At 33.8% G+C, this 12,724-nt stretch overlaps 2 protein-coding genes across 6 annotated transcripts; one reads left to right on the forward strand and one right to left on the reverse strand.

Moving 5' to 3' along the window:
* The first annotated feature begins 228 nt into the window (after positions 1 to 228).
* LOC105272324 (transmembrane protein 192) lies at positions 229 to 3,141 on the forward strand. Of its 2 annotated transcripts, XM_011314406.1 has the most exons (4): positions 229 to 320; positions 378 to 505; positions 909 to 1,305; positions 1,370 to 3,141. In XM_011314406.1, the coding sequence occupies exons 2-4, from the start codon at positions 404 to 406 to the stop codon at positions 1,609 to 1,611; spliced, it is 741 nt and encodes a 246-aa protein (XP_011312708.1). In that variant the 5' UTR covers positions 229 to 320; positions 378 to 403; the 3' UTR covers positions 1,612 to 3,141. The 2 variants fall into 2 exon arrangements, with proteins under 2 accessions (XP_011312708.1, XP_011312707.1); XM_011314405.1 differs by having other exon boundaries at positions 245 to 505.
* On the reverse strand, positions 2,776 to 11,028 carry LOC105272323 (uncharacterized). Of its 4 annotated transcripts, XM_011314400.1 has the most exons (4): positions 10,768 to 11,028; positions 9,356 to 9,495; positions 6,844 to 6,904; positions 2,776 to 3,569 (listed from the first exon to the last, which is right to left on the reverse strand). In XM_011314400.1, exons 2-4 carry the CDS (start codon positions 9,396 to 9,398, stop codon positions 3,278 to 3,280), a joined length of 396 nt encoding a protein of 131 aa, XP_011312702.1. In that variant the 5' UTR covers positions 9,399 to 9,495; positions 10,768 to 11,028; the 3' UTR covers positions 2,776 to 3,277. The 4 variants fall into 4 exon arrangements, with proteins under 4 accessions (XP_011312702.1, XP_011312703.1, XP_011312704.1 ...); XM_011314401.1 differs by lacking the exon at positions 9,356 to 9,495 and having other exon boundaries at positions 10,768 to 11,027; XM_011314402.1 differs by lacking the exons at positions 9,356 to 9,495; positions 10,768 to 11,028 and adding an exon at positions 8,643 to 8,856.
* Between the last annotated feature and the right edge of the window lie 1,696 nt (positions 11,029 to 12,724).

Raw genomic sequence — 12,724 nt, forward strand, 5'->3', positions numbered from 1 at the left:
ACTTCTTCAGTTATTTGAGAAAACAATAAAAATATCCGCATTGATAATGAAAAAAAATGTGTAATCATTGCAAACGAATGGCGAGAGTCCGATCATCAATCGACGGCGTGATCAATCCGAAATGATGAGTTTTGATCAGCCTCTGTAATTGTGCAATTATAGGATGAGTAGCTGAGTACAAAATTACAAATGTTACAAATCGATTACAGACAGTTCACAACGATCGACATAAACATAACCTCGAGATGAATATCACCGTCCGTGCATTTCGATGATTTCGATGGATGTCATAATCATCATCCGCTTTGACAAGTGAAAAAGTGCGTTATCGCGCAGTTGGATTGTTGGGAATGATTATCATCGATTTTTTGTTAAAGGCATTGTGTTTTTCGATACTCCAAGCATGAGTGAGGAATATCTTCAACCTGTCCTGTCCTCTGAGGACCAAGAGAATTTCCAGAAGTTGGATACAACCTTTTTTGCTGCTGTCCCTTTGTTGTTTGGGGTAATGATATTCTTCAATTGACCAATTAATTAGTATAAATCCTTGATTCTTAGACAGTGGCAAACGTTAATCGATGATTTTTCGTTGAGGTTATGTAGAATATTTAGGAAGAGTCAATATTTTTCAATATTATGGATTTACTTATCAAACTAATAATGAATTAATTTACCAATTGATTCAATTTGAACTTATTAAAGAAAATTTCAATTACTTCATTATTTATTTGATTAATAAATTAATAATATATAAAATGAAGAAACATTTTATATACATTATGTAAAATACATATTAAAAAAATAATTGAAAGTTTATTTAATAAATGATTTGAAATGAAGAGATATGAATGTATTGGTACGAATATATATATTTATTTATATCCATAATTTATCATGGGTATATTCAGGCTGTCCTGGAGATAACTGGAATAGTTTTCGTATCACTGTGGCCAGAGGAGCGCAACAAATGCGAGACGTATTTCATATTCCTGTACCTTCACTGCTCCTACTGGCTGATGATAATGATCACCGACTACATAATCCGCACTAAACACCACAATCTGCGAATTTGCGGATACCTGGATTTTTATCAGTCCACCTACCAGCACATTCGGACTCCCCTATTCATAGCTTCACTCTGGAACACAGCGTACCTTCTACTAGCTGTTCTCCTCCATCACACCCACAAGATTGACTATGAGGCGTATTGTCGATCCTCCGAGTGGTTTACACCAGTTAATTATGTCCTGCTGCTGACTACCCTGGAACTGATGATCATTGTTCCCGTGTATGTGAATTATATAAGTGAGTACTTCCCTCAATCTCCCCTGATTATGAAAGGACAATCGACCAATTGTTGATTTTTCAGAACGTGTGAGGCGATTCAATCGTACAAAACCTCCGCCTGACGTAACCAGAGAGGAATGGCTGACGTCATTCACTCAGGACTCATACGCAGGTAGTACAGAAGTTGGTTACCAACAGAGAGGCTCAGACCTCACAGAACTCCTGGAGAAACAGGCTGATCTGATAAGGTATCTCAGAGATCATAACGTTAAATTGAGCCACCGTATGATGCTCCTGGCGACTCAACGTCGCCCTGAATCTTAAATTAAGCGATAATTCTCAAACTCCAAACGATTTTACCCTCACTGCGTGATTAACAAATAAGTATCGACTAACTTCAACGTGTGCTATTTATCAATATATAATACTGTATCGATTAAAATTGATGTGTGCAAAGGATTTTTTTAATATTCGCGACTCGTTTTCATCTAAATTATTACTCACATTTCTTTATATTCTCATGAATTTTATTTCATCTGCTTATGAATCATCTGTTCGATTGAGCTGTCTTTTTGTTTTATGATTCATCAACCTAAGGCCACCAACATGTGTCATCAATTATTTGAGAATAACTTAAGTATTACGATTTAATTTAAAATAACGAGAGAGTTCATGCCCTGGAATTAGAATAATGAGGTTTATACTGTGATACGACTCTTGAAAATTCATAAAACTTTATGTAAATAATATATGATTTTACCAACTCAATAAAATATATATTCATTATATATTTTCAATGGTACATTTGCTAAACACTATTACATTGTTTATTATAATTTACGTCTTACAATGAGTGCATTAACTCTAATTGGTGTAAAGTTACAACTAGGTCAAATCCAATTCCCTAAGAATCACATTTAACCCAAAAGCATTCATCTCTTTATACAAAGTTTTTTGTTCTCTTTTTCATTACAAAATCGATAGTTACATATCACTAAAACGATCACCGAATTACATTATTTGTATCCGTATTTCTATTATTATCATGGTATTGTAACGCAACAGTGGAAATAAAATGAAACCACAAATTGAATAGTCTCCGGCAATCGAAACACATCTGTCAACAGTCTTTCGCATTTTGTTATCATTTTTATCTAGAAAAACGTTATTGTTACAGACATTTTAATTCAACTGTACAATCAAAGCCCTATCACTAGTCTATGAACATTAACGTAAAGCTAGTGTTTCGGTTACTCTATTTGAGGGGTTTAGACTTAATTTGTTTTGAGTAAGCCTCTGGTTTCACTGGGTCAGCCCCAGGGGACTTCATCAGGGTCATTACATGCTAACACCTTCACACTTCTATTATTACAACGCCAATGAGCTCACAATTCTCGCATTTCTGCTCACATTTCCTCCTTCTACGTTATCATTACAGGAGTACAGTGTTAGGCCTACGAGTGTTGTATTTTTGTTATTGTTTATTGTCACATGTCAGGAGGAAATTGTCAGACTTTGATGATATTTATTTTTACCATACCTTTACGATTCTCTTTCTTTTTTTTACGCGGATGATATCCAAGCGGAAGAGTTTATGGTACCAACTTTTACAGCTTCCATTTTATTGCATCTTTTATTGTAATAAAGCATTTGAATGACTCTTCAAACAATTAACCGAGAAAACTAGCGCTTTTCCTCAGAAATTCTCTTGAATTTCCACGTCAACTCAGGGATTATCTGTCAATTTATTTTATGAAAAGATTCCACAGAACAATTCCACTTGGATATACGATAAATCGGGGTCATTGCATCTAAAAAAATCAGCTTTCAAAACAAACGTTTGGAATTAAAAAATAAGAACAACCAGTGAACATCAGTCCTTAACATCATTGAAAATTATGGTTTCTTAATACTTGAGGACCAAAAATCTGGTCCCATTAATCTGAATTCCATTAATTGGTTTTGCTTTTTGGTTTCAATGAGTGAATAATCACGCGTGAGTTGGATGCACGACGTTTCCACTGGTCGATGACAGCTGCTCTTCAGCCTCCATTATTTTCAATTTCCTCACAACCTGTGCATGTTCCTCGAGGAGTCGTGCAAATTCATCGCGACGTGTTTCAGCTTCAACTTGAATCTGTTTGATCCTCTCACGTGGGCCCCCAGGACTGTCCAGTGGTGTCTGTGATGATGAATTTTGAGAACTGCACTCGGTCGAGAGAACTTCGCAGTCCGTCTGTTCGCTGAGTATTGATGACGAATCAACGTCATCAACGACTAGGCTAAAATCAGAATGTGCAAATTAGTCACTGGGATTGATCAAGGGTTGGAAACTAGCCCAATGACGCCGTGAATTTATTCATATAATATAAACACGAAAGCTAGTTTTGTTTTTAGTGGAAATTGCTGTGCGTTGGATGATGGATATATTGGGAACTCATTCTCAATGGATTTCCACAAGCAGCTGCTGATTCAGTTGTTGATCGTTGGAGAATAATACAGATTATCTGGAAGCGAACCATTAGACCAATGCAAAACGATGAGATAATAATTTGGAATAATCTAAATTTTCATTTAACTCTTGTCGAATTCCATTAGCGTTTTTCCACAAAAAAAAGCGACGAATTCCTCAGAATTCATAACCGTCACGCAACAATTCTCATTTTACGGTTGACTTCTCCAACAATTTTCCATTCCAGCTTCTACAAAGTCATTGAGGCCTCACCTAATGGCGATTGCTCTGGCATTATCGTTTCCCTCGCAATTCGATTCTTGAAAAACATCGGAATATACTCGAAATGCTGTCAGAAGCGAACTAACAATCTAACAATCAAGTATTAACAAATCAACTGTTGCTCACCCGGAAATGAATGAGAGAGCGAATAGCATGCGATTGAAATATCGTATTGCTAAAATTTCTCCACGTAATGCCAAGATCGTTCAACCGTTGGGCAATCAGGGGACAAATTGAGCTGAAACACGTACTCGGCAGTTTTCGTGGACTATTCAATGCAGAGGGGATAAGGACGGATCTGTCGACGTCTACAACAGGTTTTAATAGCCGACAATTGTCGCTTGCGTCAATTCCTACGTCACTACTTGCGGCGCACGTTCGCGCTATGTAATCTCAGTCCTATCTTTCATCTCGATTCAACTAGATATTTCTGCTGAATTGAGACGTCTTTTTATTAATTTATCTGTAAGCGAGGTCAATAAATTTCCACAATTTCGCAGATACGGAAAGATTGGCAAAACCATCCGTCGTCGATTCTCCAACGAAATTGAAATAAGGCCCGGATGAACTGTCCGGAAAAGATAATTTACTCCAAAATTGGGACTTCTAATTACTCCGTCGATTAATCGTTTTTTCCGATAATTGTTAGCTAGCGGCCTAGTTGTTGACAACCGCTAGAACGCTAGCTAACAATTATTGAAAAAAACAAGTAATTGCCAAAGTAATTATAATCCGAATTTCGGAGTAAATTATCTTTTCTAGATAATCCACCCGAGCCTTAAGTAATTCTCTCTAAAAGACTTTAGAAGTAATCTCATATCAAATCATCTTGTGGGTCAACAATAGTCATTAAGGCTGGGGTGGATTATCTAGAAAAGATAACTTACTCCGAAATTCGGATTCCTAATTACTTTGGCAATTAATAGTTTTTTTCAATAATTGTTAACTAGCGTTCTAGCGGTTGTCAACAACTAGGCTGCTAGCTAACAATTATCAGAAAAAACGATTAATTGACGGAGTAATTAGAAGTCCCAATTTTCGAGTAAATTATCTTTTCCGGACAGTCCATCCGGGTCTTAAATGTATATTAATAATTACTGTGCAACGGCATCCTGAGTGCATACCAAATTATCAGATTAATTACATCGACCGGTTCATAAGAAATGTTTCGCGGAAATTTGATAAATTCAATTCCATTCGAAAATCTGTGTCTTAATTGGTGCAATAGTAGATAAATCAAACAGATTGTAGATAAATAGATTCTTTTGGGGATAAACTCAACCCGGAGTCTGAATTTATGGAATCCCTGGGGATTCCCCTTCAAGAGTCGTGTCTCAGGGGCTGTTAATTCCCGTAAAGAACTGTAAAGAAGTTCATCTGAACTGAATTAATGAAATGAAATTAATTTTTTAATTATATCCTTTAAAATTGTGGAATTTTTTACTCACAACTTTAGCTCTCTCATTAATTTCGGGTTAATTATTATTTGGATTCATTGTTTTAAGTTATTTTTAATTCGCGTTTGGTCTAGTCTAATGTAATATAGATTAATTAAAAAATTTATGAAGTTTTGATGCTGTGAAGTTATTAATCTTGAGAATTATGGAAGTTTATCGTTAATAAACTATTCTAACAAATTAACTAATTATTCTTGTCGATAGTGGATCATGTGGAAATTTTTAAGTAATAATTAAATTGGAAATCGCGAATGTGTGTTCCGTGGAAAATTTTGAAGTGTTGAAAAAAACGAGTAGGTTTTGAAAAATTTGAAAAAATAAAACAATTTTAGAGAAATTCGTGTATCAATATTCGTATTCTGTCCAGATACACCTCTAAATAATTTCCAGTACTCCAAAAAATTTCCGATTTTGGTCTCAAGTCCTTTTCATGGACTTAAAATTTGTATTTTTTTAATTTTTAAACTCAAGTCCTTTTTATGAATTTTTTTTTTCTGAAAATCTACTTTGAGACAAAATGAGAAAATGAAAAAAATCAAGGATTACATTGATTGGGATGGAATAATTCTGTAAATATCTAGTCTCGATGGGTTGTTTTATGAGTCCTCATGTGCAATTGTTTGTGGTCTTGAAGGTTTACATGACGGGCGTGAATCCATTCGCAAATAGAATTTGTGGCATTAGTCGATGGTGTAGACGTTACAAATAGTAAAGGACTGTTAGGAACATCATGTGTAACACATGTAGAATGTACGAGTATTTGGTGAGGGTGTAACACGCTTTCATCAGGCCACATGAGGGATTCACCGAGGAGGGGAAAAGAGAAACACGAGTTATTTTCAGAATCTTTCGTGGTAGTCCATTTCCGATATGACCTTCGGCATCTCTCGTGTTTTTCCTCAGACCAACTGGTGGAGAAGATCGATTCCAGATCGCATTGGCCTCCAATTTCATCAATTTTTTCCTAATCCTAGAGCGGATATTCATCTATTTTGTTTACCTCCCATTTTATCCACTGACACATTATTCTATTTCTATTATTATTTCAAATCATAAAATATAAAACCGTCAAATAGACAATTTCAGTTTAAATTTATTAGTTTATTGTTTATAGTTGAGAATTCCGTCATGCCAAAATACCGCATTGGATTTTTATTTAATTATTAAGGAGTTCTATCCTATCGTATTTTTATCCTCAAAATAACGTTATTTCATAAACTATATAAAATTTTATTAATTTATCAACTGGAACTCTCACAAGTCATGAAGAAGTAGAACTAGTCCGTAAAAATGAAGTAAGTCATTCGACAATTCATTAAATTTTTTATAGCCCCATAAAGTTATTGATTTATGGGATAATTTTACCTGAATACTCCGTGGATTTCCTGACCTGAGGCCATCGTCACGGCAATGTCCGGTAATGAACCTGAGGGAAACAAATCTCATGAATATGTAAGATATTAATATGAGCTTCCTATCGTAATGATAGATTGACACGTAAACACGTCAGTCATCACCAGTCATTTTGGCTCATCAAAGCCCTAATTTCGATGTCGCATTTGTGGAAATAATTTTCAAGCCAAAATTATTATAAATGTCGGGTGATTCATCAATCTCTGGGAATCCCCGTGTGATCCCCAGTATTTGCAAATAATGTCTGAATACTAACGATCCAATGGCCATTGAACCGCAATTAATTGTCATGACTCTATTTCCTAATTGAGTGGCTCATCAGGACATGATTAACTTCATCGACTCTATCAGCGTCGAGAGACGTCGGACTGCCCAAAATCCCCATTTCCAATTTATCAAACCAATAGTTCTCTTGATGGAAAATTTAAAAACTGAATTTTATCCCTAATCTATAGACTGATCCCCAATTTTTTTAGAATTTTTTCAACTGAATTTTGTCAATAAAAATTGAAGAACAGTGAAAAAAATTGAGGAAAATTCATGTGTTGTACTGAAAACTCCAGCCAACATTTTTCGATTCGAATTCAATTTATTGATGTACTGAAATTTTTTAATTTCAATTGTTGGTTTTTACTCTAGGTTCTGGACTAAAAAATGTTTATTCTAAAATATATTCTATAATCAATAGAAGATTTTTAGATGTTTTAAAACGTAATTTTTCAGTATTTTAACGGAAATTTTTGAATATAATGTTCTGTTATTGTTCTGAATCCTGAAAAATAAAAATTCAAACGTGTGAAACTTTTTGAGTCATCAACCAAATTTTCTATGTGAATTACGAAAGATTTCTCGATGTTTAAAAATTGAACTTTGAAATATTTTAACGGACATTTCTAAATTCTAATTTTTCATTCTCGTTCTAAATTCTGGATTTGAAAATGTTGACCATTCAAATTGGGACTTGTGAAACTTTTTAAGTCTTCAAACAAATAAAGATAAATTCCCGAAGATGATTAGATCTTGAAAACATGATTTTTGAACTACGGGAGAGCGCCAATGGGTGTTCACCCCCGCCCTAAAATAAAATGGCGTGATTCAATAAATGATCAATGTCAACAGTGTCAAGCTATCAAGCCGGAACGAATGAATAATAACGTCCATTTAGACGAATCGGAAAATGTCAACGGTATATGTTGAAGGCAGAAGAGCCAATGGAGTTTGATGCCTGGCTTTTCCAAGAATATCGATTCCTCAACTTTAGCAACATCATGTATGTACACCTATTGTTCTCGTTATTTCACTTAACCTCAACACATATTCGAAACACGGAATTCACCTCGATTCCTACTTTCGGCATTGACAGTGACATTGACGTCAATTCCCCAACGTTTCTCTGTAAAACAATCATTGATGCCCTCATTTCATACGTCCTATATAATTCGACGTCTGATATTACGCAAAAATTTAAATTTTATCGGTTATTTATTTTTTACAATCCCCCAAATTACGCCCTTTTTTTTATTGCAGCTCAATGTAGATTTCCTTCTGAGATGAAAAAATTTTGATTTGACAGAGTAATTACATTTCTAATTTAATCGAGAATCTATTCTATTAATTTATTGACTTTATTAATTTTTATTTTTATTACTTATTTAATAAATTTTTAAAAAATAATTCAATTCAATTCTCGGGCATGATAATTTGCAATAACAAAATGTAAATCAATTATAATATTTAAAATTTTTTATTACCCAAATAATGACAAAAATTTCCTCCAAATACTCACTCACAACGCTAATTAAATAAATAAATAAATAAAATAAGAAAAAACAGCTAAAAACTATAAAATACTGAATCGCTCGTTAAATTCCGTGCACATTCACATTTTAACTTGATAAACTGTTCCCTCGGAGAACAGCTGACTCACTGAATGACTTGTGTAATGGAAAAATTAAAATGTTGTACAACTCCTAATTTTTTGTCTCTCATTGCAAATCGCCGAAGGCACGTTTCAGTGGAAAATCGATTCCGCCTCGTTTATGTGAACAATACCTGTGACATATTTGCGCCAATATTAGCTAATGAAAATGCATGAACATTTCGTGATTAGAATTTTTTTGTTATAACAGTCAATTGGGCGTGATTGTTAAACACATACTGATAGAATTATTCATAAACTATTAAATTCTACAATTTTATATGACTAAATAAATTCTTAACAAATGGATATAGGCCTTTACTTTTTAAAATTTATTTATCAATTATGTCTTTCAATTAATTGTATCTCATATTTTTTTTGCAGATCTCTTTCTTCCGCGAACTGTCCTAGACTAATTTTCCTAGCTCTGCAATTTCTCGGAAGAATTTCTCTCCGCGTTTTCCCCCAGGGCGACTAATTTTCGAGATAAGCCCGAGATAATAACCAAAACAATGAACTGGTGATTACATTTTCCCAGTAATTTACCTGTGCACTCTGTTGGTCTCTGTCTTGTCTCACTCTGCATCATTGTTAATTGAGTTTTGTTAATTATTTATCTCTCGGTTGCTGTTCGTATGAATATCATCGATTATGCGATTGCTCTCTTGTCAAATCGCTCGATGGACCTGTTAAAACGGAAAATTGAAAGAAAAAAATAACAACGTAATCCACGGTAATCCTACGTCAATCTCTCCCGTGGATTCATTGATTTTGCCGCGATAAAAATTGAGAGTGTTGAGGCGATATTTTTGTATTTTCGTTGAGTTTCCCTGGGGTATTATAGACTAAACTTAGTCAGTGGCTCTACATCACCCTCTTATTTATTCCTCCCTATTCTCAATTTAACTGTTCCTCGAAATTGTGCCACCATTTTTTTATGTTGCCCCAAATATATTTAGCTCAATATTGTTACGAAATTGAGTAAGAAATCGGTAATAAATTTATTTAACTCTGAGAATAAATATTATTGATTCACTTCTCAGATTTTATTTAATATTTTTACAATTTTTTATATTTTAATTTTTCAACAATGTGGAATAATAAAAGGAAATCGATTTCTTTCTCATCTATAAAAACTGACTTCAATGGTAAATTGTTTTTACAAGGAGATTTTATTATTTGAACAATCCATTCTCGGTGTAACGAGCAATTAAGGAAATAAGATCAGAGTTTAATTTTTCTACTGTATTAAATCAGTCATAATGAAAAGAAAATTGAAGGAAAAAAAAGGGAGAGAGTAACGTAAGGTACATTGATCACTACCATCGGGATAAGCCCTTGGACAACTTTTCGATCGAGATAAATTCCCCAAAAAAACAGTAATGAAAACAATCCATCAGCGACAAAGCCGTTTGTCTCTGGATGTGTACGAATAGTTCATGCATGGATTGTAATTACTCCATCAATCACCTCAAAAAAAGAGAAATTTATCTCAATCTGGCACTCAAAAAATTGTGACAAAATCGTTGATCAAGTATCTGTCATCACTCGAAAGAATCTCTCATGAAAAATAACGCATATCATGCATCGATCAAGAGAAAGAGAGTAAAAACCAATGAAGCAGTAGGCACTAGCAATAGAACGATTTGAGCTCTCCTATCTCTGTCTCTACCGGAAATACCGAATTTTGCATTATTACATTTTTTGGAGCCCTTGATTGTCTCGATAAAAAAGCTAATGACAATAATTTCGATACAACCCTTCAATTCCAAGATATTTCCGGTTTAAAATCCATCTAACACTTGGATGAAGTGGAGAACTCAAAACTTGATTTTTAATTTAGGAGAAACAGAATGTTTTAGGTAATTGTGGATAATTGCTGATTATTTCGTGGAGCTGATGGACAATGGATGGACAACACATAGTCAATTGATGGAAAATTAATGGAAAAAACTCACCTGAGCAGGAATATCCCAAATTGTTGGTCTGACAAAAACCGGGCGTTTTCACTGGAAATCACTGTGTACTGCACTGTGTACTGCACTGTGTACTGGACAATTAGGAATATAGTGGTGCCGGCTGACACTAGCCAACTCCAGTGATTTATGTTTTGGCATATGGAATTAATTCTACACTGAATAACAAGCGGACCTTTGCCCGACGATGGACTCGCGCAGACTGATCGACGCGACGAGCCGTTGCTTTTCCTCTACTCAATCCTCAAGCTCAAGTGCACTTCGCCCCCACTGGATATGGATGGATCCAAAAATTCCAGGGAGGGAGAAAACAAAGAGACACTGCACTTTAATTCATTCAATTTCACTCGTCAATCCAATGTTTTACCCTTTATTTCCCCTTTTGCTAAATCTCAGGGGATCATTACTACATCGAGAGTCCAACACTTTCTATTTTCAATTTTCTCATCATGTTAATTCATCTCAATTCATTTTTCTGCACTTACTATTTTTATCATTTGTCCTTTCTTTATTCCTTCTCTTCTGATAATAATACATTTTTTTAATTAATTATTTAGAGTTCTAGATGAATTTGTTTTTTTAATTAAATGCGATTTTTCGTCAGGATTTCGGATTTTTTTATTCAACGATTTATCGGTATTTATGAGTTTTCAATTGTTTAGAGAGTTATAGAGAAATTATTACTTTATTCACTGAATTGTCATGATAATTTTGAAAATGGTGAGGAAAATTTGAGATCAATTACCTTTTTTTTCAATTTTTCGTCCATAAATTCAGAAAAAATGTTGAGATTCAGATTGAGATGTTCGGTTAACATTCTCCTGGCAATCTATTCTGATAATTATCCACAGCAGTAATTTTTTTTAGTAGGTATTCGGGAAAGACACGAAATTTTTACAATTCTAGAAAATGCTGAGTGAAACGTGTGATTCCTCGTTGTCAGCACTTTTTATTTTTTATTGGGAAGTATCCGGAAAAACGTTAGTGTGAATTGAGGGGATTCTTTTGTGATATCCAGGTCTTCTGACGGCTCTATAGCTTCAATGAATCATAGATTCGTGACGTACGCCATTCGATTTTCCACGATTGTATAGTTTCAGAGGGTATAGGGGAACTAAAGATAGAGGACAATTTTCTTGAATAATTCATCAGGATATTTGTTGCAGATGTTCCAGGGGAAGTTCCAATAAAAGGATTTCAGTATAAATTCAGAAGAAAAAAACGTTTTTCCACTGTAAACTCCACCTACAAGAATTTTCCATCCTAAAATTTTCTATCCCCCGCATTTTTCATTTCAATAAAAAAATTAAAATTATATATTTATAATATCTATTTATAAATTCATTTATTATTTAATGAAATTAGTTGTACTTTTACTTCTACTAAAATAGCTTTAAATTTAATTATTTACATTTATTCTAGATGTGTTTCTTGACCAAATCAATATTTCTGAACTTGGAGCATAAAAATAAAACGGGCGTGAGCAAAAAGTTCTGATAAGACTGGCAAAGTTGAATGTAAATATCTTTATGGTTTAATTGGAGTAAATATTTGTTTTATTGAGAGGGATTTTCTTGGTTGGAAGGAAAATAGGTCGGAAATGAGATAAGTTTATCTCGATGTCTTTACGTCGATATGAATGTGGGACAATCCGAAATTTCCCTTGAATACCATTTTTTAATTTTCACTTCAATTCTATTTTTCCATTTTCCCGGTCCTCCCGAATGGCTTTATTTATTATACTAGCGTATATGGCGCGCTATGCACGCCAAATCGTCCACGTATGTGGTGTTATCATTGGAATATATATTTATATATTTCCAATGTAATATATACATATATAGAATTTCAAAAAGAAGATAGAAAAAAGTCTAAAAATTTATATAAAAAAAATAATATAATTTATATATATATATTATTATATATATTATATATTATA

This window comes from Fopius arisanus, unplaced genomic scaffold, assembly GCF_000806365.1.
Source record: "Fopius arisanus strain USDA-PBARC FA_bdor unplaced genomic scaffold, ASM80636v1 scaffold00160, whole genome shotgun sequence".
In the NCBI taxonomy this organism is placed as follows: domain Eukaryota; kingdom Metazoa; phylum Arthropoda; class Insecta; order Hymenoptera; family Braconidae; genus Fopius; species Fopius arisanus.

Bases quoted from the DNA above. Each gene is read 5' to 3' on its own strand.
- LOC105272324 (XM_011314406.1), top strand. From the start codon at position 404: ATGAGTGAGGAATATCTTCAACCTGTCCTGTCCTCTGAGGACCAAGAG. The intron at 506-908 runs GTAATGATATTC...GGGTATATTCAG, and splicing joins CTGTCCCTTTGTTGTTTGGG to GCTGTCCTGGAGATAACTGG. The intron at 1,306-1,369 runs GTGAGTACTTCC...TTGATTTTTCAG, and splicing joins CGTGTATGTGAATTATATAA to AACGTGTGAGGCGATTCAAT.
- LOC105272323 (XM_011314400.1), bottom strand. From the start codon at position 9,398: ATGATGCAGAGTGAGACAAGACAGAGACCAACAGAGTGCACAG. The intron at 6,905-9,355 runs GTAAATTACTGG...TGTTTCCCTCAG, and splicing joins GAGACCAACAGAGTGCACAG to GTTCATTACCGGACATTGCC. The intron at 3,570-6,843 runs GTAAAATTATCC...TTCTGATTTTAG, and splicing joins GAAATCCACGGAGTATTCAG to CCTAGTCGTTGATGACGTTG.